This window comes from Oncorhynchus mykiss, chromosome 25 (genome assembly GCF_013265735.2).
Source record: "Oncorhynchus mykiss isolate Arlee chromosome 25, USDA_OmykA_1.1, whole genome shotgun sequence".
NCBI lineage: Eukaryota > Metazoa > Chordata > Actinopteri > Salmoniformes > Salmonidae > Oncorhynchus > Oncorhynchus mykiss.
The window spans coordinates 4,356,849-4,380,728 of NC_048589.1; the positions used below are offsets into that span (position 1 = coordinate 4,356,849).

The 23,880-nt window shown below is 41.2% G+C and overlaps 1 protein-coding gene across 1 annotated transcript in view; it reads right to left on the minus strand.

Annotated features, from left to right (window-relative positions):
• Positions 1–23,880, minus strand: part of LOC110504172 (ALK tyrosine kinase receptor-like) — a 629,320-nt gene that overhangs the window by 409,894 nt on the left and 195,546 nt on the right. The window contains exon 2 of the mRNA XM_036962248.1: positions 1,328–1,438. Coding sequence (XP_036818143.1) covers positions 1,328–1,438 — 111 coding nt within the window. The remainder of the gene's footprint in view (positions 1–1,327; positions 1,439–23,880) is intronic.

Consider the following 23,880-nt stretch of genomic DNA (forward strand, 5'->3'; position numbering starts at 1 on the left):
TCTGGGGGTGAGTGAGTGGACGTCACTGGGTGAGGGACATTTCTGTCATCCCATATAGAATGACAGCACACACGGGTGGCGCTCGTTTCGGGCCGACGGGCCAGTTCCCTCTAAATCAAAATGGAGCCCCGTTTTAGAGTGACACCAATTAGTGTCTCGTAGCTGCCAATTACAGGTGGTTGAGCCAAAGTTCCTGGGAGTCACAGGGAGGGAAGCGCTTCATAAACAGTATGCGGTGTCAGTTTAGTGCCAGCCATCTCTGAATTATCACTTACAAAACCACCTCTGACCTCTGAGGGTCCGCGAGGGTGAAAGTTCAACCTGGCTGAACCCTTGGAGTCCCAGTGATTTGAATGTGCTGTAAGAAGCCAAGCTATAATGGATATATAGACAGACATACACTGAGTGTAGAAAAGATTAAGAACAACTTCCTAATATTGAGTTGCACCCCCCCATTTTGCCCTCATCACAGCCTCAATTCGTCGGGGTATGGGCTCTACAAGGTGTCAAGCTCTACGAGGATGCTTGCAGGTATGCTTCCCCATTTTGACTCAAAATGCTTCCCACAGTTGTGTCAAATTGGTTGGATGCCCTTTGGGTGGTGGACCATTCTTGATACACAAGGAAAACTGATGAGCGCGAAAAACCCAATAGTGTTGCAGCTCTTGACACAAACCGGTGTGCCTGGCACTTACTACCATACCCCATTCAAAGGCACTTAAATATTTTCTCTTGCCCATTCGCCCTCTGAATGGCACACATACACAGCCCATGTCTCATTTGTGTCAAGGCTTAAAAATACTTTAACATGTCTCCTTCCCTTCATCTACACTGATTGAAGTGGATTTAGCAGGTGAAATTCATAAGGGATCATAGCTTTCACATGGATTCACCTGGTCAGTCTGTCATAGAAAGTGTTCCTAATTTTTTTGTATACTCAGTGTATATCCATGTATTGCACCTGAGTTTCAGTAACACTTGTTTCAGTAGAACTTGTTTCAGAGTATTTCCTTGTTTTAGTAACACTTGAAACACTAACACTGGTTTTAAGTTACACTTCAGTTAAACTTGTTTCAGTTCAAATTCAGAGACTTCAAGAAAGAACATCCCAGAGGCTGCTAATTGTTAAATGTGCCAGGGATGGTGAAAAACAAAACCGCAGAGGGCGAAGGACGAACGAGACTGAGATGGTTATGGATGTTGTTGGAGAGCTGACGGCAAGCGCCACATCACATAAAGAGAGCGCCATCTTTTTGGGACAAAGAGTGATGGGGCCTGTCAGTTAATCTTAGAGGCTCTGACAACAAAACGCTAACTAGATGCTCACCTGACGTTGGCGCTACGGCCTTGGGGGAGTTTAGCTCATCCTCGGCCAGCCAGGAGAAGTTCCAGTAACCTCGTGGGACACCCAGTCCGGCTCGACCCACCAGCAACTCACCTTGAAGAAAGACGCATAAGACACGGTCATGATAATGCAACATGACAAACATATCGTTTTTTTTTCCCCCAAGGAGAACGGAATTACATTCACCAATCTTTTCAATTGCTTATTCAGATACACATGAAGGGAGGGGGACAGGCGAGAGAGGGATGAATAGTTGAAAGTGGTTAAAGGACACTTTTTTTAAACGAGTGGGGAAATCTCACTCCATTCTTATTGTTTCATTTTTATTGGATAGGAAAGATTGAGGAGTTAGTGTGCTGAAATCGTCCTGTGGTGTGTCTGCATGCTCTGATAATGCACCATTGATTCATCTCAACTCATGCGGCTAAGTAGTCGAATTGACAGATGTTGTTTTTACACCAGACACAGACGCTTTGAAGGGAGATCACAGTGGGTAATGTTATTTGTTATTTGAATCCCAAATCTCTAGATACCTTTGTTCTCTACAACAATGAGGTGAAGGTTGAAGGATCAAGCATAGGCAGCTCGTCTAATAGAAAGTAAATTGAATAACATTTGCCAAAATTATGTAATTACTTCTGTCCGGCTGTCAGTGAAAAGCAAAAAAAATAGGCATAGGCCTATCGCAATATTTCAAAATGCAAAAAAACACAAAAGAGAAGACAAAGAAACTCTCTTGTGGTGGAAATTACAACATTATATTATTCACATTACTTTATATTTAGAATATATTTTTATATTAGTACTTTCACACGTCTATTCTTCTGAGGAGCCTCTGAGGCTTAATGCTGACATTTGATTTACGATGTCTTGGTGATAAAACCTAAAGACTGCATTCCATTCAATGATTAGTGTCTGTGTGAAATATTGTTCTGTCTGCAGGTGCCAGGCAAACCCTCCCTCTAGTTTATTTCTCCCACATCGCAGATGGACACTGGACCTCATCATTTGAGGAAAGGACCTAGTGTCCTATGTTACATTAGTATTTCTGTATAAACTATTAGTAAATGACCTAGAGACAGACATTTGGCACCATGTAAATCTTGTAGTCTGTTGCGTGAGAGCACAATGTACCCTTGCATATTTTTTACATATCTGTTCTTTGTCATGGAGACTCAGGAGGATTAGGAAGAGTTGTAACCTAGCCCTGCCTATTTGGTCTCTCGGTGATCACTTAAGGTGGTCTTTGACCATCTCCATTATTGTAATAATTAATAATAAAGTTTGATTATTTTTTGGATTTCTTCAAAAACAATCTCTCCTTTTGAATCACGAAAGTCTTTAGTTATCAACAGTAGCCTTTTTATTGGCACTTAGCGGAGAGCATTGGTGCATATTCAATGTCTTTAGCATTGGGTGAGTCAGTGCCACTGGAAGGTTTTTTTTTTAGGATACAAATTTAGTCCTCAAGACTAGATAGTAATTGTACAACGGCTTTGTATCTCCCCTTCTTGTAGGCCTAGATTAGATGTTTGCACTCAAGAGGAGGATGTTTTTGTTTGTCATTACCCTGTCATTTTTGTGGTATGAAAGATTTGGCTAATGTCTCCAGTCATGTAAAGCATTGTAGAATTGCATGAAATCTGTTTATTAAAGGTCAAATGTTTTCCAGACACTACAACGACAATTAAAAAATCCTCTAGCTGGGGCTGAGCAAGAAACGAGAAGGCAGGCATTGTTCCGATGTTTTTTTTGCAGTGAGTAGGTTATGTTAGCCTTAATTATGACCATCCAATCTACTCATCAGGAACAGTAAGCTGTCTTACATTAGTCTGCAAATGCGATGATAGATTGCAATAATTTATCATAAAGGTGGATTTTTTTGTGAAAAAAGTACTTCTCCAAACGTCAATGAAGGGATGGGATGGGCTCCTAATGTTTCTACCCCAGTTCTATCACTGAAGAATCCTAAGAACAGCATTCCCTTGGAGTACCGAGGGATATTTGCGAAAATAAATACAAGTTCAGTCCTTTAGTCAAAACTCCAGAAACTACAGCATTAGTGGGGCCCGAAAGAGTTGGGTATAGAACAATAATAGCTGTTGTAATTACCTAAGGACACGTTTTTAGGACTTTCTTTAACCCCTGAAACTTGGAGGTGAATTGGTTTGTGACCAATTTGTGGTCTAATGCTAAACAGGAGATGTGACGGTAGTTTGACAGTTGGAGAGGTGCAAAGTAATTAAGACCTGGCACGGGTCTTTCTTTTTTCTTTGTCATTGTTGTGTTTCTTTCTCTCTGCCTTTTTTGTGTTTATTTTCCTCTCTTGTCTGTCTTGTGTTCTTTCTCTACATCTCTCCCCTCAGTACTCACAGTAGGAAGAGTGTATCCATGTAATTTCAGCAAGCTATGACAACCACCATCTCAGATTGTTCTGACATTGTTTCTGTAGTTAGAAATGGGTTGGCATTCCGATTGGCATTCAGAAAATACAATTTTGTTTAAATTTAATCTCTGAGATAGTAAGCTAATTGATTGAACCCAAATGTGCAATTTTATTTGATAGGATTCAGATAATATTCAATACAAATAATACCCAAATAGTACCCAATTTGGAACAAACTTCTTCCTACCAATGAGTAAAACATAAAAAAATCCCCCAAAATGGTCAAAAGCCACCCACAGACTCCCACACCCAAGGCCCATCCCACCCCAACAACAGTATACAGTATCAGTGCTCTGTTTGACAAGTAGTATGAAGCTGTGGCTTGGAATATTGCTTCTTCATACTATCTCATGTATTCCCTGTGAATCTGGTGACATCCCCCCCCCCCCGTTCAGATACGTTTGTAATTAAAGTCACTTGTATTACTTACCATAAAGTAGTCTAAACGTACCAGGTTTTGACCACTATTTGCCACTGTTCCTGCTATACCACTATGCTCTTTTATACATTTTGCTGGTCTCTTGTGTTTATTAAATAGATAATAAGGTTTTCTTTGCAACTTTTGGTAGAAAACCAATAGATTTGGATCAGGATGAAAATAAATTGTGTGGTCATCCTCACAATTCAAGCCTGTCCGCTCTACTATATACTGGTTGTTGGGGTGGGATTGGCTTGGGGTGTGGGGGGTCAGTGGGTGGCTTTTGACAAACAAAAAAACATACATATTGGTAGGAAGAAGTGTGGTCCAAATCGGATGTTGGGTACTATAAATTAATATGGCCAATTGTGGCGCAATCAATTAGCTTAATTTCTCAGAGATCAAACTGTATTTCAACAAAATAATGTTATAGGAATGCTAATTGCAACAGTTAGTAACTACAGAAATATTCTGAGTGGGTGTAGAAATCCTCTTTCTTGTGCTTTGTAAGTTGGAATGACCCATGACTGAAGTGCATCGTTCAATACACTGTACCCTTAGAAGAAGCCCAGCAAACCAAAATCCTCTAATTTCAAATTAACACTAAAGGGGAGATTGATAGAAAGCACAGCACGAAATTTATAAGCCAGCGAGCACAGTGCATTTGCACCTTCAGAGTGGAGGCTGATCTCTCCAGTCCCTAGCCCTTAGCTTGAATTATAATCCTGTGTTTATATTAGAGCAACATTTTATATAGATAGTGCAGTATTAAGAGACTCATGCAGAGACACCAATGCACTCATGTGTACCATAGATTTGCACATTAATGTGAGTGCAGTTACAGATCTGATTTTTCCTCTTTGCCACTCTCCCTCCATACCCTCTATTAGGCTCATCGGACCCCTCAATAAGGCCAGCATGGCCATTATAATAAATGTTCTTTCTATTTTTACCACGTCCCTTCAGTCCATATCAACCAGCTCTATCTGACTGCATTATTCAAAGCATTATTTATGAAGTGATGTTCGGAGGATCAACCCCTCCTCCCCCACAGCCTACTCTGCAACAGACTCGATGGAGCTCACTATAGCTTCACCAAACTTCCATCAGGCAAACTGTGACACCCCCCTCTTTTAAAAAAGACCCACAAGTGCTCCATAGATTGATCAATGAGGCTTGAACTGCACATAGTAAAAGCCTGCCACCTAAACACCCACTCACATACAAAATAGACACACAGCCTTTCTGGAGCTGTGATCACACACACACAAACATACATACAGTGCCTTGCGAAAGTATTCGGACCCCTTGAACTTTGCGACCTTTTGCCACATTTCAGGCTTCAAACATAAAGATATAAAACTGTATTTTTTTGTGAAGAATCAACAACAAGTGGGACACAATCATGAAGTGGAACGACATTTATTGGATATTTCAAACTTTTTTAACAAATCAAAAACTGAAAAATTGGGCGTGCAAAATTATTCAGCCCCTTTACTTTCAGTGCAGCAAACTCTCTCCAGAAGTTCAGTGAGGATCTCTGAATGATCCAATGTTGACCTAAATGACTATTGATGATAAATACAATCCACCTGTGTGTAATCAAGTCTCCGTATAAATGCACCTGCACTGTGATAGTCTCAGAGGTCCGTCAAAAGTGCAGAGAGCATCATGAAGAACAAGGAACACACCAGGCAGGTCCGAGATACTGTTGTGAAGAAGTTTAAAGCCGGATTTGGATACAAAAGATTTCCCAAGCTTTAAACATCCCAAGGAGCACTGTGCAAGCGATAATATTGAAATGGAAGGAGTATCAGACCACTGCAAATCTACCAAGACCTGGCCGTCCCTCTAAACTTTCAGCTCATATAAGGAGAAGACTGATCAATTTGTGGAAAGAACTGAAAACTGCTGTTCACAAATGCTCTCCATCCAACCTCACTGAGCTCGAGCTGTTTTGCAAGGAGGAATGGGAAAAAATGTCAGTCTCTCGATGTGCAAAACTGATAGAGACATACCCCAAGCGACTTACAGCTGTAATCGCAGCAAAAGGTGGCTCTACAAAGTATTAACTTAAGGGGGCTGAATAATTTTGCACGCCCAATTTTTTCAGTTTTTGATTTGTTAAAAAAGTTTGAAATATCCAATAAATGTCGTTCCACTTCATGATTGTGTCCCACTTGTTGTTGATTCTTCACAAAAAAATACAGTTTTATATCTTTATGTTTGACGCCTGAAATGTGGCAAAAGGTTGCAAAGTTCAAGGGGGCCGAATACTTTCGCAAGGCACTGTACATGATACACACAGCCTTTGGGGCTCTAGAGCTGTGATCACAGGGGTTCTGAGGCAGAACACGATGGAATAACAACACTACACACACACAAACTCATCACAACTGTGAAAATGCATGTTTGTAGATGAGACAAAAGATTGACCTCTGGTTACATACATTACTGCCTAATAAATTGATTTGCTGTCCGGCCGTGATGGGTCATTTAAATGCTGGTCAAAGTCAAACAGCAAAACGTCAGAGCCATTCTCGGATTTGTACCTCCAGTTCAACACAAAGGAGCTGTATTGATATCCATCAGGAATTCCTGACTCTCCGCTTAGCGGTCTGACTTCCAGCAGGCTTTCCTGCAGTCAAATGACCTCGTGGCCTCATGGGTGGAATATTAGTTAAAAATTTAATAATTTCAAAATTAATAAACATTATTTCAAAAAACCCACCGAACATTGGTTTTGTTACATTTCAGTCTTCTGTGATGTAATATTGGGATGCAAACTCATACTGTAAAGTAGAGTTAAAATGTATTACATTTTATCTGACACTGTTGAGGTTGCTAAGGGGAGGACGGCTCACAATGTCTGGAACGGCGCCAATGGAAGGGCATCAAACCATGTGTTTGATGTATTTGATACCATTCCACTAATTTTGCTCCAGCTATTACCACGAGCCGGTCCTCCCCATTTAAGGTGCCACCAACCTCCTGTTATCTGACATGGTACATGTGTCTTATGTTTAAGCCCATAGCCATGTGTGTGAGGTGTATACTTTGAAACAAAAGTAGATTTGTTTAAAACTACCAAGAAACACTCTGTGTGACCCTGATTTAGCCCACTGCAGTAAAAGGTTAATTAAGAGCATTCCAAAATTTCAGAGCCCCTCCACCCTCAATTCCTGGAATGTTACTACGATTAATGGGAAGGTATTAGAGGTCGACCGATTAGGATTTTTCAACGCCAATACCGATACCGATTTATTGGAGGACCAAAACAAGACGATACCAATTAATCTGCCTATTTTTATTTATTTGTAATAATGACAATTACAACAATACTGAATGAACACTTATTTCAACTTAATATAATATATAAAAAAAATCAATTTAGCCTCAAATAAATAATGAAACATGTCAAATTTGGATTAAATAATGCAAAAACAAAGTGTTGGAGAAGAAAGTAAAAGTGCAATATGTGCCATGTAAGAAAGCTAATGTTTAAGTTCCAAGGGGATCCTAATTAGCAAAGGTTAAACTTGTTTCCTATTGTACACATTGCGTAGGATAAAAGATCAGAGGGTTTATGTCATGAGGGTGCAACACCTACAGTAGCAGTTTGTTGTAGATCTTGTGCCTAGTCATTTGCATAATTACTAGAAAAAAAGGCACTACAAGAATCGGCTGATATGATTAAGTAAAACATTTTATGGCAATGACATGTTATGTCTGATTTAAGGCTCTATTCAATCCATATTGCGGAAGTTCAGCGGTACTGCATGCTGAAATTTAAGGGCAATGTTCCCGCGTTAGTGGAGACTGCATTCATTGTGAACACTGCCCATGTCGGCATACCAAACGCTGCCGTTCTGTCCTGCCGATGTGTTGAAAAAACTGCTAAATTTCTATCACGCAATCTGTAATGCTTCACCAATACAGATTGAATAGAGCCCCTGGTTATAATTAGTTATTACAGTATGTACCTGTTGTGCAATGCATTGCGAGAATGTCATGAAATGGTGCCAGTGTGGCAATGTATGGTATTGTTACTTTGGAGTTATGAAGTAAAAGTAACCTGATATACTGTAAGAGTCTGATATAGTGTAGCTTACTGTCATTGATACAGGACTCTGATATACTGTAAGAGTATTATATACTGTAGCGGACTGTCATTGATACAGGACTCTTATATACTGTAAGAGTCTGATATACTGTAGCTGACGGTCATTGATACAGGACTCTGATATACTGTAAGAGTCTTACAGTGCCTTGCGAAAGTATTCGGCCCCCTTGAACTTTGCGACCTTTTGCCACATTTCAGGCTTCAAACATAAAGATATAAAACTGTATTTTTTTGTGAAGAAACAACAACAAGTGGGACACAATCATGAAGTGGAACGACATTTATTGGATATTTCAAACTTTTTTAACAAATCAAAAACGGAAAAATTGGGCGTGCAAAATTATTCAGCCCCTTTACTTTCAGTGCAGCAAACTCTCTCCAGAAGTTCAGTGAGGATCTCTGAATGATCCAATGTTGACCTAAATGACTAATGATGATAAATACAATCCACCTGTGTGTAATCAAGTCTCCGTATAAATGCACCTGCACTGTGATAGTCTCAGAGGTCCGTCAAAAGTGCAGAGAGCATCATGAAGAACAAGGAACACACCAGGCAGGTCCGAGATACTGTTGTGAAGAAGTTTAAAGCCGGATTTGGATACAAAAGATTTCCCAAGCTTTAAACATCCCAAGGAGCACTGTGCAAGTGATAATATTGAAATGGAAGGAGTATCAGACCACTGCAAATCTACCAAGACCTGGCCGTCCCTCTAAACTTTCAGCTCATACAAGGAGAAGACTGATCAGAGATGCAGCCAAGAGGCCCATGATCACTCTGGATGAACTGCAGAGATCTACAGCTGAGGTGGGAGACTCTGTCCATAGGACAACAATCAGTCATATATTGCACAAATCTGGCCTTTATGGAAGAGTGGCAAGAAGAAAGCCATTTCTTAAAGATATCCATAAAAAGTGTTGTTTAAAGTTTGCCACAAGCCACCTGGGAGACACACCAAACATGTGGAAGAAGGTGCTCTGGTCAGATGAAACCAAAATTGAACTTTTTGTGAACAATGCAAAACGTTATGTTTGGCGTAAAAGCAACACAGCTGAACACACCATCCCCACTGTCAAACATGGTGGTGGCAGCATCATGGTTTGGGCCTGCTTTTCTTCAGCAGGGACAGGGTAGATGGTTAAAATTGATGGGAAGATCGATGGAGCCAAATACAGGACCATTCTGGAAGAAAACCTGATGGAGTCTGCAAAAGACCTGAGACTGGGACGGAGATTTGTCTTCCAACAAGACAATGATCCAAAACATAAAGCAAAATCTACAATGGAATGGTTCAAAAATAAACATATCCAGGTGTTAGAATGGCCAAGTCAAAGTCCAGACCTGAATCCAATCGAGAATCTGTGGAAAGAACTGAAAACTGCTGTTCACAAATGCTCTCCATCCAACCTCACTGAGCTCGAGCTGTTTTGCAAGGAGGAATGGGAAAAAATGTCAGTCTCTCGATGTGCAAAACTGATAGAGACATACCCCAAGCGACTTACAGCTGTAATCGCAGCAAAAGGTGGCGCTACAACGTATTAACTTAAGGGGGCTGAATAATTTTGCAAGCCCAATTTTTCAGTTTTTGATTTGTTAAAAAAGTTTGAAATATCCAATAAATGTCGTTCCACTTCATGATTGTGTCCCACTTGTTGTTGATTCTTCACAAAAAAATACAGTTTTATATCTTTATGTTTGAAGCCTGAAATGTGGCAAAAGGTCGCAAAGTTCAAGGGGGCCGAATACTTTTGCAAGACACTGTATATACTGTAGCGGACTGTCATTGATACAGGTGTCTGATATACTGTAGCTGACTGTCATTGATAAATTACTCTGATATACTGTAGCGGATGGTCATTGATACAGGCGTCTGATATACTGTAGCTGACTGTCATTGATACAGGACTCTGATATACTGTAAGAATCTTATATACTGTAGCTGACTGTCATTGATACAGGTGTCTGATATACTGTAGCTGACGGTCATTGATACAGGACTCTTACATACTGTAAGAGTCTGATACACTGTAGCTGACTGTCATTGATACAGGTGTCTGATATACTGTAGCTGACTGTCATTGATACAGGTGTCTGATATACTGTAGCTGACGGTCATTGATACAGGACTCTTACATACTGTAAGAGTCTGATACACTGTAGCTGACTGTCATTGATACAGGTGTCTGATATACTGTAGCTGACTGTCATTGATACAGGTGTCTGATATACTGTAGCTGACGGTCATTGATACAGGACTCTTACATACTGTAAGAGTCTGATATGCTGTAGCTGATGGTCATTGATACAGGACTCTGATATACTGTAAGAGTCTGATATACTGTAGCTGACTGCTTTTATTTGGACCATCTCAGCCATTGCTCTAGCTTGCTCTGAAAATGCTTATGTCCGGTCTATAATGAAGCTTTGGCTTGAATGACAGGCGACAGGGATCATTATTGCTATCTAGTTGTGATTGCTGGAACATGTCTTTGTACAATATAGACTCTGTACCTTGCAGTGCAGCAATAGGCACTTAAATCAATACCGGCTGTCACTATAATAACCAGTCAGTAACATTTCCAGTAAGCCCAATGATTACACTTCGAAGGAAGAAATCCAGGATGTCTTGCTCCCAGGCAGACTAAATAACTTTTTTGCCCGCTTTGAGGACAATACAGTGCCACTGACACGGCCCACAACCAAAACCTGCAGACTCTCCTTCACTGCAGCCGACGTGAGTAAAACATTTAAACGTGTTAACCCTCACAAGGCTGCAGGCCCAGACGGCATCCCCAGCCGCGCCCTCAGAGCATGTGCAGACCAGCTGGCTGCTGTTCCCACATGCTTCAAGAGGGCCACCATTGTCCCTGTTCCCAAGAAAGATAAGGTAACTTCCGTCATCATGAAGTGCTTTGAGAGACTAGTCAAGGACCATATCACCTCCACCCTACCTGACACCCTAGACCCACTCCAATTTGCTTACCGCCCAAATAGGTCCACAGACGATGCAATCTCAACCACACTGCACACTGCCATAACCCATCTGGACAAGAGGAATACCTATATAAGAATGCTGTTCATCAACTACAGCTCAGCATTTAACACCATAGTACCCTCCAAACTTGTCATCAAGCTCAAGACCCCGCCCTGTGCAACTGGGTACTGGACTTCCTGATGGGCCGCCCCCAGGTGGGGAGGGTAGGTAACAACATCTCCACCCCGCTGATCCTCAACACTGGGGCCCCACAAGGGAGCGTTCTGAGCCCTCTCCTGTACTCCCTGTTCACCCACGACTGCGTGGCCATGCACGCCTCCAACTCAATCATCAAGTTTGCGGACGACACTACAGTGGTAGGCTTGATTACCAACAACGACGTGACGGCCTACAGGGAGGAGGTGAGGGCCCTCGGAGTGTGGTGTCAGGAAAATAACCTCACACTCAACATCAACAAAACAAAGAGATGATTGTGGACTTCAGGAAACAGCAGAGGGAGCACCCCCTATCCACATCAATGGGACAGTAGTGGAGAGGGTAGTAAGTTTTTTTAAGTTCTTTGGAGTACACATCACGGACAAACTGAATTGGTCCACCCACACAGACAGCGTGGTAAAGAAGACGCAGCAGTGCCTCTTCAACCTCAGGAGGCTGAAGAAATTTGGCTTGTCACCAAAAGCACTCACAAACTTCTACAGATGCACAATCGAGAGCATCCTGTCGGGCTGTATCACCGCCTGGTACGGCAACTGCTCCGCCCACAACCGTAAGGCTCTCCAGAGGGTAATGAGGTATGCACAACACATCACCAGGGGAGAACTACCTGCCCTCCAGGACACCTACACCACCCAATGTCACATGAAGGCCATAAAGATCATCAAGGACAACAACCACCCGAGCCACTGCCTGTTCACCCCGTTATCATCCAGAAGGCGAGGTCAGTACAGGTGCATTAAAGCAGGGACCGAGAGACTGAAAAACAGCTTCTATCTCAAGGTCATCAGACTGTTAAACAGCCACCACTAACATTGAGTGGCTGCTGCTAACACACTGACTCAACTCCAGCCACTTTAATAATGGGAATTGATGTAAAATATATCACTAGCCACTTTAAACAATGCTACTTAACATAATGTTTACATACCCTACATTACTCATCTCATATGTATATACTGTACTCTATCATCTACTGCATCTTTATGTAATACATGTATCACTAGCCACTTTAAACTGTCACTTTTGTTTACATACCCTATTTTACTCATCTCATATGTATATACTGTACTCGATACCATCTACTGCATCTTGCCTATGCCGTTCTGTCCCATCACTCATTCATATACTGTATCTTTATGTACATATTCTTTATCCCTTTAAGGTAGTCGTTTTGGAATTGTTAGGTTAGATTACTCGTTGGTTATTACTGCATTGTCGGAACTAGAAGCACAAGCATTCCGCTACACTCGCATTAACATCTGCTAACCATGTGTATGTGACAAATAAATTTGATTTGATATACATTGCTCTATAGTATCAATAATAATCCATTTATCCTGTAAACCTAGCAAAGGAGCTGATCGAAGACTACAGGAAACTGTGAGGCGAGCACGCCCTCATGGGTCTGTAGTGGAGCGGATCCACATCACTAAGGAATTAACATGGTCCACAGACACCTACACAGTTCTGAAGAGGGCACGACAATGCTTCTTCCCTCTCAGGAGGATGAAAAGATTTAGGATGGGCCCTCAGACCCTCAAAAAGTTATACTGTTGCACCATTTAGAGCATCATGGCTCGCTGCATCACCGGTAAGTCAACTGCAAAGCACCCGACTACAAGGCGCTACAAAGTGTGGCAAGTATGGCCCAGTACAAGCCCTAGACTGTTCTCTCTGCTACTGCATGGCTCGTGGTACCAGTGCACCAAGTCTTGATCCAATAGGACCCTGATTGAGCTTGTACCCCCAAGCCATAACACTGCTAAATGGCTAATTAAATGGCTACCTGCTGCTGCTACTGTCTATTATCTATCCTGCTTCCTAGTCACTTCAACCCTAACTACAGTATGTACAAAGCTACCTCAATTACTTCTTACCCCTGCACATTGACTCGATACTGGTACTCCCTGTATATAGCCATGTTATTTGTACTCATCATAGTTATTAACTCTATTTATTCCTTGTATCACTATATATTTTTTTCTTTAATTTTTCTTTTATATCTTTAATTGTTGAGAAGGCCAGTAAGTAAGCATTTCACTGATATTCTACACATGTTTACGAAACATGTGACAAATGAAATTCAATTTGATTTAATATAAGGTGATTTTACACTTCAGCGAAACTGCCACAGGATAAATAAAGCCAACGTGCAATGGTTTATGCATCTCACGATTAGCAAACAAGGTGGATCAGTTGCAGGTGCTCAGGTTCCAATTTGCTTCTGATCATTTGTGACTAATGAAAGCTTCTATTGAGCACACCTGTCACACTCTGACCCTAGATTGCTTTGTATGTTTCTATTTTTCGTTTGGTTAGGGTGTGATGTGGGTTGGTATTCTATGTTGTATGTCTAGGTGTTGTGTTTCTATGTTTAGGCCTGGTATGGTTCCCAATCAGAGGCAGCTGGTTATCGTTGTCTCTGATTGAGAACCATACTTAGGCAGCCTTTTCCCACTATGGGTGTGGGTAGTTGTTTTCTGTCTCTGCACCAGACAGAACTGTTTGGTGTTGGTCTATTTTTTGTTATTTTGGTCGAAGTGTTCTGAGTTCAAATAAATATACATCATGAACACGTACCACGCTGCACTTTGGTCCTCTTCACCTTTTTCAACCCACGACAGCCGTTACAACACCGGCCTAATGCGGGTCAGGGTTAGGGAGTAACGGATTACATGTATTACATGTAAATGGTTACACGGAAGGGATTACAAAAAACAATAACTGTAATCCATTATGGTACCAGCAAAAATATTGTAATCAGATTACAGATACTTTTGAAAAACTAGATTACTTCGAAGATTACTTTTACATTCAGAAAGAAGGTTTGCGGAAAAAATTTACACTTCTCTGTTTTCTCAATGACATTCAAATCAGCATTGAAATAAGGCGCAAGTTTAAGTTTGTTCCAGCTAAGCGAGTCTGACCACAAGTCAGAGACCACAAGTCAGAGACCACTATGATGACACACCAAATGTGTTTGATGAATCGCTGGAAAAGAGCAGGAATAGGCTTTTGTATGCTACAGTCCAAGCTATGTCTTCCAATGTGTGGTGTGACTGCTGTTGGCATCCAAAGATTATCGAACTTGAATAAACGCTTGGAGGTATGGATGAACAGTTGTGTAGTCTACGACGATACGGATATCATTTATTATTGATATCTACATAGCACATTGATGTGAATCACACTGCTGCTCTCTCATTTAGCTATTTGCGCCTTATGGATTATGATTGTTGTTGATTGCTGTTCACAAATATAAATGTGTATATGAACCCAATAATGGTTGAATTCAAGAAGTTTAAGCTGCCTATCAATTATTGATTTTGAAATCAGTGGACTGCCAGTGAAAAATGCACTCTTGCAACAGCTGCATAATGCGGACCTAATTCATGCTGAAAAAAAAAGATCCATAGGCCTAGTGGACACATGCTCAAACTTGCACACTTTTAAGGGGCAATCTGTAGATGCTAAATCAATTTTTCTGAGTTGTAAATTATATATACAGTACCAGTAAACATTTTGGACACACCTACTCATTCAAAGGTTTTTCTTTATTTTGACTATTTTATACATTGTAGAATCATAGTGAAGACATCAAAACTATAAAATAACACAAGGAATCATGTAGTAACCAAAAAAGTGTTAAATTTTTTGGGAATTTATTGGAATGACTGGAATCTGTATTTTAATGTAAAGATGTAATTTAATCATATTATGCAGTAGAAAGCTATGGGTTAGAAGAAGCCTACATAACCAACCCATAGAGTAACATTTTACATCCATATATGGCCAGCTATGTAAACTTTAACGTTGATTTATCCTGCAATAGATGTCGTTCAATTGCTAACATACATTTTTGTCTTCATCTAATGCCTCTTAAAGGGAAAGTAATGTAAAAGTTACGGAATGTAATCAGATTACGTTACTGAGTTTGGGGAATTCGAAAGTTACGTTACTGATTACAATTTTGGACAGGTAACTTGTAACTAACGGATTACATTTAGAAAGTAACCTAGCACCTCTCAATTCATTTATCAGAACAGCTGTCCTGATGTTGAGCGGCAGAGGGAAAACCAGCGGTTCCGGTGAAATATCCATTAAAGCCGTGCTTACATCAAATGGGTCTTTATTTCCTTTCAGGGATTCAAATGATTTGATGGCGTAATTACATGGCGCTCAATCTTTTATCATTACAGATAATGATGCTAATGGTGATAATGACAATGATAATGTTGGTGATGATGATGGTGGTGACAATGGGGAGATGTCTTCAACTCCGTCTTACGGTCTTTGTTGAAAATCAAAAAAAACAAGAGATGTAGATTGCATCTGTTTTGAATGGTCTTGTACAATCCTAACAGATCTGAAAATGTCACTCACAAACCTATAGATCTGTCATTGACAATCCTAAAAGTCACATGCTAATTAGGTGAAAACTTGTAGAAATTGTATTTTAGGTGTCAAAATTAAGCATGCCATGCAATCCTCTGTCTAATCTTCCAGAAGGACTAATTATATCTTAGTCCCACCCCCAGTCATTAGTACTGGATGACAAGCAGTGGGCTATTTCTATGGAGTGTCTGTCTGGAAGGTTATGGCTGATACCCAAATGGCACCCTATTCCCCATATATTATATTATATTATAGATTACTCAAGATGCTATGACTGCTTTTAGTGTCTCAAAACAATTCTTTGAGTGGTCCACAATGTGTATTTTAAAACCTGTGTTTTTGTATTGTCAATGATTTATTATTATGGAGTGACTAACTTTTCTATATCTACCTAACTCTACAGGTCTGTGGCAGCAGTCTACCTCCAGGTGGACGTGCTGCCTCACGTGACACGGCTCTAAGGCAGCCTTTCTTAAATTATGGGTTGCGACATTTTAGGGTAAATTTGTAATTATTTCATGAATTACTGGAATTGATTTGGCCAAGAGCAACTGCACAATCTGTACAGTGCTCTCTCTGCTTAGCAGCGGTCTCTGCTCAGTTTGGCAGCTGTGCAAGTGGGATAGGTAGATATGCCCATGTGCTTTGCGGTTTACCGGATCTTTTTTTCTGCAGTTTTCTTGAAGATCACTCCTCTACCCACATGCTGCAGCCGTGTTGTTCAGCAGCAGATGATGCCACTGACTTGTCATTCCCACTTGCCATCACTCACCGCTGTCATGGACTTATGCTAGTCACAAGGGCTGTGTTTCAAACAAAATAGACAGCCCTCAGCCCTTGGGGTAATCCCCATGGCCATATTTGTGAAAGTACAAACAAATGTAAAAACAAATGTAAATGAGTTAGAAATTGTGCTACTAATGTACAAACACGTCTCATAATGATGTAATGATGTTTTTGTTTGGTTAGCTAATTAATCTGTTAGCTATCATACAGTAGGTCTATATTAATTATGATATAGTTAATATAAGTAGAAATGCAATCATAGTTGACTGTAGCGCATATAAAGCAACCACTGAAAACACAGTCAACGTGGGATGAATGAGTAACAAATTTCCAACCAAGGGCGGTCCATTTAAAAATCATTCCTTCCTCCCTTGTCAGACGTCATGATATGTCATCAGAGGTGTCCACTTAATTTGAGGGCTGAGGGGATAGGGTGTGTCTTTTAAGTGTTTGGAATGCAGCATATACAGTGGGGCAAAAAAGTATTTAGTCAGCTACCAATTGTGCAAGTTCTCTCTCTTAAAAAGACGAGAGAGGCCTGCAATTTTCATCATAGGTACACTTCAACTATGACAGACAAAATGAGGAAAAAAAATCCAGAAAATCACATTGCAGGATTTTTAATGAATTTATTTGCAAATTATGGTGGAAAATAAGTATTTGGTCACCTACAAACAAGCAAGATTTCTGGCTCTCACAGACCTGTAACTTCTTCTTTAAGAGGCTCCTCTGTCCTCCACTCATTACCTTTATTAATGGCACCTGTTTGAACTTGTTATCAGTATTAAAGACCACCACCTCAAACAGTCACACTCCAAACTCCACTATGGACAACACCAAAGAGCTGTCAAAGGACACCAGAAACAAAATTGTAGACCTGCACCAGGCTAGGAAGACTGAATCTGCGATAGGTAAGCAGCTTGGTTTGAATAAATCAACTGTGGGAGCAATTATTAGGAAATGGCAATCTCCCTCGATCTGGGGCTCCACGCAAGATCTCACCCCGTTGGGTCAAAATGATCACAAGAACAGTGAGCAAAAATCCCAGAACCACACGGGGGGCCCTAGTGAATGACCTGCAGAGAGCTGGGACCAAAGTAACAAAGCCTACCATCAGTAACACACTACGCCGCCAGGGACTCCAATCCTGCAGTGCCAGACGTGTCCCCCTGCTTAAGCCAGTACATGTTCAGGCCCATCTGAAGTTTGCTAGAGAGCGTTTGGATGATCCAGAAGAAGATTGGGAGAATGTCATATGGTCAGATGAAACCAAAATATAACTTTTTGGTAAAAACTCAACTTGTCGTGTCTGGAGGACAAAGAATGCTGAGTTGCATCCAAAGAACACCATACCTACTGTGAAGCATGGGGGTGGAAACATCATGCTTTGGGGCTGTTTTTCTGCAAAGGGACCAGGACGATTGATCCGTGTACAGGAAAGAATGAATGGGGCCATGTATTGTGAGATTTTGAGTGAAAACCTCCTTCCATCAGCAAGGGCATTGAAGATGAAAGGTGGCTGGGTCTTTCAAAATGACAATGATCCCAAACACACCGCCCGGGCAACGAAGGAGTGGCTTCGTAAGAAGCATTTCAAGGTCCTGGAGTGGCCTAGCCAGTCTCAAGATCTCAACCCCATAGAAAATCTTTGGAGGGAATTGAAAGTCCGTGTTGCCCAGCAACAGCCCCAAAACATCACTGCTCTAGAGGAGATCTGCATGGAGGAATGGGCCAAAATACCAGCAACAGTGTGTGAAAACCTTGTGAAGACTTACAGAAAACGTTTGACCTCTGTCATTGCCAACAAAGGGTATATAACAAAGTATTGAAAAACTTTTGTTATTGACCAAATACTTATTTTCCACCATAATTTGCAAATAAATTCATAAAAAATCCTACATTGTGATTTTCTGGATTTTTGTTTCTCATTTTGTCTGTCATAGTTGAAGTGTACCTATGATGGAAATTACAGGCCTCTCTCATCTTTTTAAGTGGGAGAACTTGCACAATTGGTGGCTGACTAAATACTTTTTTGCCCCACTGTATCTGACTGAGCTCAATCGTCATGAAACACAAATACGGTGATGACTTGGCGCAACAACAATGTGTTTTGTGCGTGGAAGTGCTTAGTAATGTGTCCCTCAAAACAAACAAATTAATAAAACAACACGTCCTGACCGAACAACCACAACATGACGGTAAACCCAGGGAGTTCTTTCAGAACAGGGCAGAATACTTCATGAAACATTTTTTTCAATACATTTTAGAATAAGGCAGTAACGTAACAATGTGGAAGAACTCAGGGGTCTGAATACTTCCCGAATGCACTGTATGTTACAGTATATGGCGGGTAACGTATCAACTCTTGGTGGGTCGGGTTGTGGCAAAATAATCTCTCCTGATGTCAGTTATTGGGTAGGGCTTGGAATTTTTGTGGCCGGTATAAGGCAGGTGGGGCTCCATAAAACTGACCCATGCAGGACTCCGCTCAGGTGATATGTACGCACTAGCTCTGGTTCAGGGCATTATGTTTACCACTGTTGCTTTTGCAGCTAACACACTAGCTAGCGCACACTAGCTAGCTACTACACAACACAATACTAGCTAGCTAATACACCAAGGTTGGGGTCAATTCCATTTCAATACTTGTCAATTCAGACTAAACCAAATTCCAATGACAAATTCCTAAACGAAAAGCATTGAAGAGAATTGGAATTTAAATTTTAGAGTACTTCCTGAATTGTCTGGAAGTGAAAAGGAATTGACCCCAACCCAGTCGTGCACAATACAGCTAGTACAACACTAGCTAGTACCTAGCTTCTAATTCTAAATGTAATTTCACCACCTGTGCTGTTGGTGGCGATAACGCACCATCCTCTCTGGTACCATTCGACCTGCCTGAGCACGTATGTCTCACAGCGTCTGTATACTGAGAAGGGTCTGGCTTCAGCAGATCCTTATTGGCCACAGCGGCACTGTATGAAAGTGGACATGATTTACCTCTGCGGCTTCCCTGCTCCCCCATAATCGTAGAGTTAATGTAATGGGGGGGCAAGCTTTTAAATAGTGGAGTGCCACTCCATAAATCTGGCCCAGTCTCCTGACCTTCCCTCTCCCTCCTCTCAATCTTCCCCTCACTCGCTCGCTCTGATGCTGAGCCGACGCAATGGGACAGCTAGCGCTAAATCATCGCAGACACCGCCCATCTATGGTTGGGTTACCACATCTAAGGGGTGCCCCTCTCTCTCTCTAAAGGTCTTTCTGAAGGGTGCCCCATCCAAACCCATTATGTTATTCATTGCTTCTATATTGTACCTATGTCCCTGCCTCCCAAATGTTCAAAGGGAACCACCTACAACACAACTGCCTGTGTAAACATATGTTCCAATAACCACACTAGCACTATTTAGAATGAATGGATTGGGCATGGTATGTTAGTATGGACATTGGAACGTAGCCTGAGCACAGGACTGCACCTATTTTAAAGGATGTAACAAATCTAACTCCTTACAGAAAATCTTCTGCAGTTTTGTATTGTTCAAAGTATTAAACCTCTAACCAAACTCTGGGTGGATGCCACTGCGTGTGCTGTATGTGACTACTTTGATAGGCTAGTAATGGAAGATTAGAGAGTGTAAAATTCTAATTAAACTGTGACTGTCAATTCGAAGGCTGAGACAGGTATATTTTTGGAAGTAGTATTTCCTGTAGGAGAGAGAATGTTTGTTATAGTGGAGAGTTTATTGCGCAACACTGTGTGAATATCTGGATCTGTGAGTGGGAGAGTGTCTGGTGAATGGATGTGCATCGAGGGAGGAGGGATATGGTGTGTGTGGGTGTATGATAGGAGGTGCATGTGTAAAAGAAGTCATGCTGCTTGTGAGTACCACTTCCCCCCCGATTCAGCACATGCCTGGCTCGAAACCGGGAACTCTGCTTCACAAACATGTGACCGTTCTCCTTCAAGAGTCTCTACTGGTCACCCCACTCAAAAGCTAGCTGTTGAGCGGCACAAACATGGACGAGGACAAAGTTTCACATATATCCATGTGCTACATTCACCCTTCAAATATAAGCAACAGCGACCCCAGCGCAATTGTAGATCTGGATCACGGCACAAGTGTAAAGGACATCAAGCTGCTTGATTAGCGAGTACCACTTCCTCCCGATTTACCTGGATCAAACCTGGGACCTCTGCTTCACAAACAAACGTGGCCATCCTTCCTCAAGCGTCTCTACCGGTAACGCCGCTCAAAAGCTAGCTCCCGTAGCATTTGCTGGAGGAGGACTGATGTGTCTTTGTGTATGTGTGTGTGAGAGAGAGAGAGAGAGAGAGTGTGTCTCTGTCACTGCCTGTGTATAATGAGAGGTGCACTTGCACAAACAAACCGCACTCATCACAGACCGGTGTGTGTCCATCTCTGTCTGCGTGCACCAGTCTCAATACACATAAGCCCATCACCAATATTGATCCACAGTGGGCTGCTGTGTGTGCCTCTGTGTGTGCCTCTCTGTGTGTGCGCCTCTGATTAACACTGACTAAATACGCATCCAAATCGATGATGGCCCGAAGGGGCCAATGATAGCTACCCAGCCAAACACAAGCTGCTGTGCCATTACTGTGTCTGTGTGTGTGTGCGCTTGTGTTTTACAGTCTCCCCACTAACAAATTACCCAGACTCTTCCATTGAGAGAGCTGACAGGGCTAAAGAAAAAACTCTGTAATCCTCCAATAATTATGAGAGAATTACCAGCAATCATCATGTACCTACTGGGTCTGTGTTTTTAGTGTGGCTAAAGCTTACCTGAATGGATCGGGGCACCTATTCATTTGCATTGAAAATTACTGGAGATCAGGGATACTCAGGATAGCTGGGTTAACGATACAGTTGTTTGGTTATACTGAACCAGTCAAAAGGTTAGACACACCCACTCATTTAAGGGTTTTTCTTTTATTTTTTACTATTTTCTACATTGTAGAATAGTAGAGAAGACATCAAAACAATTAAATAACACATATGGAAGAAAAAAAAGTGTTAAACAAATTGAAATATATTTTCTATTTGAGATGCTTCAAAGCAGCCACCCTTTGCCTTGATGACAGCTTTGCACACTCATGGCACTCTTTCAACCAGCTTCATGAGGTTGTCACCTGGAATGCATTTCAATTAATGCCTTGTTAAAAGTTCTTTTGTGGGATTTCTTTCCTTCTTACTGCGTTTGAGCTAATCAGCTGTGTTGTGACAAGGGAGGGGTGGTATACAGAAGATAACCCTATTTGGTAAAAGACCAAGACCATATTATGGCAAGAACAGCTCAAATAAGTAAAGAGAAATGACAGTCCATCATTACTTTAAGACATGAAGGTCAGTCAATCTGGAACATTTCAAGTACTTTGAAAGTTCTTCAAGTGCAGTTGCAAAAACCATCCAGAGCTATGATGAAACTGGCTCTCATAAGGACTGCCATAGGAAAGGAAGACCCAGAGTTACCTCTGCTAGAGGGTAAGTTCATTAGAGTTACCAGCCTCAGAAATTGCAGCCCAAATAAATGCTTCACAGAGTTCAAGTAACAAACACATCTCAACATCAACTGTACAGAGGAGACTGTGTGAATTTGGCCTTCATGGTTGAATAGCTGCAAAGCAACGACAACTAAAGGACACTAATAAGAAGAGACTTGCCTTGGCCAAGTAACACGAGCAATGGACATTAGACCGGTGGAAATCTGTCCTTTTTTCTGATGAGTCCAAATTTGAGATCTTTGGTTCCAACAGCCGTGTGTGAGATGCAGAGTATGTGACCGGATGATCTCCACAAGTGTGGTTCCCATCGTGAATCATGGAGGAGGTGCTTTACTGGTGACACTGTCAGTGATTTATAGAGAATTCAAGGCACACTTAACCAGCATGGTTATCTAAGCATTCAGCAGCAATACGCCATCAAATCTGTTTTGCGCTTAGTGGGACTAAAATTTGTTTTTCAACAGGACAATGACCCAAAACACACCTCCAGGCTGTGTAAGGGTTATTTGACCAAGACGGAGTGTGATGGAGTGCTGCATCAGATGACAATCACAATCACCCGACCTCAACCAAAATGATTGGTTTGGGATGAGTTGGACCGCAAAGTGAAGGAGAAGCAGCCAACAAGTGCTCAGCATATGTGGGAACTCCTTCAAGACTGTTGGAAAAGTATTCCAGGTGACTACCTCATGAAGCTAGTTGAGAGAATGCCAAGAGTGTGCAAAGCTGTCATCAAGGCAAAGCGTGGCTACTTTTAAGAATCTAAAATATTAAATCATATTAAATATATATATTTTTTAAATATACTTTTTTGGTTACTACATGATTCCATATGTGTTATTTCATAGTTTTTATGTCTTCACTGTTATTCTACAATGTAGAAAATAGTACAAATAAAGAACATCCCTTGAATGAGTGTCCAAAGTTTTGACTGGTACTCTATATGGAGTCAATGTGCAATTTATGAAGTGAAAAAAATATATGCATTTGCGTGAGCATACACACACTTATAACACTTTATTGAATGATACTCTACATAAATATGCATATCCATATTAGTTATCAGTATGCTACATATAAAATGAAGAGATGCATGCATTCTCTCTCTCTCTCTCTCACAAACGTATTAACACAAACTTGAATAACACTCACCGATACGAAATTACAGCAAATTATGCAAAGAGTCGAATACGAGAATGTGTACACACAAACAGGGTCATGTTTGGGTTATACAAGCACATCTTGAGTCACACATTTGCACACACATAATGTAAGATACACATATGTTAATTTCATTCAGCAACTCCCCCAGTCTAACATTTTCTTCTCAAATCCTCCTGTGGTGCAGAAAGTCTCCATGGTCTGCACTCTAACTTACCTTGCCTAACTAACTTAGGCCTAAGCACAATGCCACGTGCACACACAATTACTTTCCCCTCCATCTGTCTGTCTGTTCTGTACAGTTGCCCACCCTCCCCTCCCCCCTAACTCTTCTCTCTCTCTCTATCTATTCAATTTAAGGGGCTCTATTGGCATGGGAAACATATGTTTACATTGCCAAAGCAAGTGAAATAGACAATTAACAAAGGAGAAATAAACAATAAAAAACCAACAGTACACTCACAAAAGTTTCA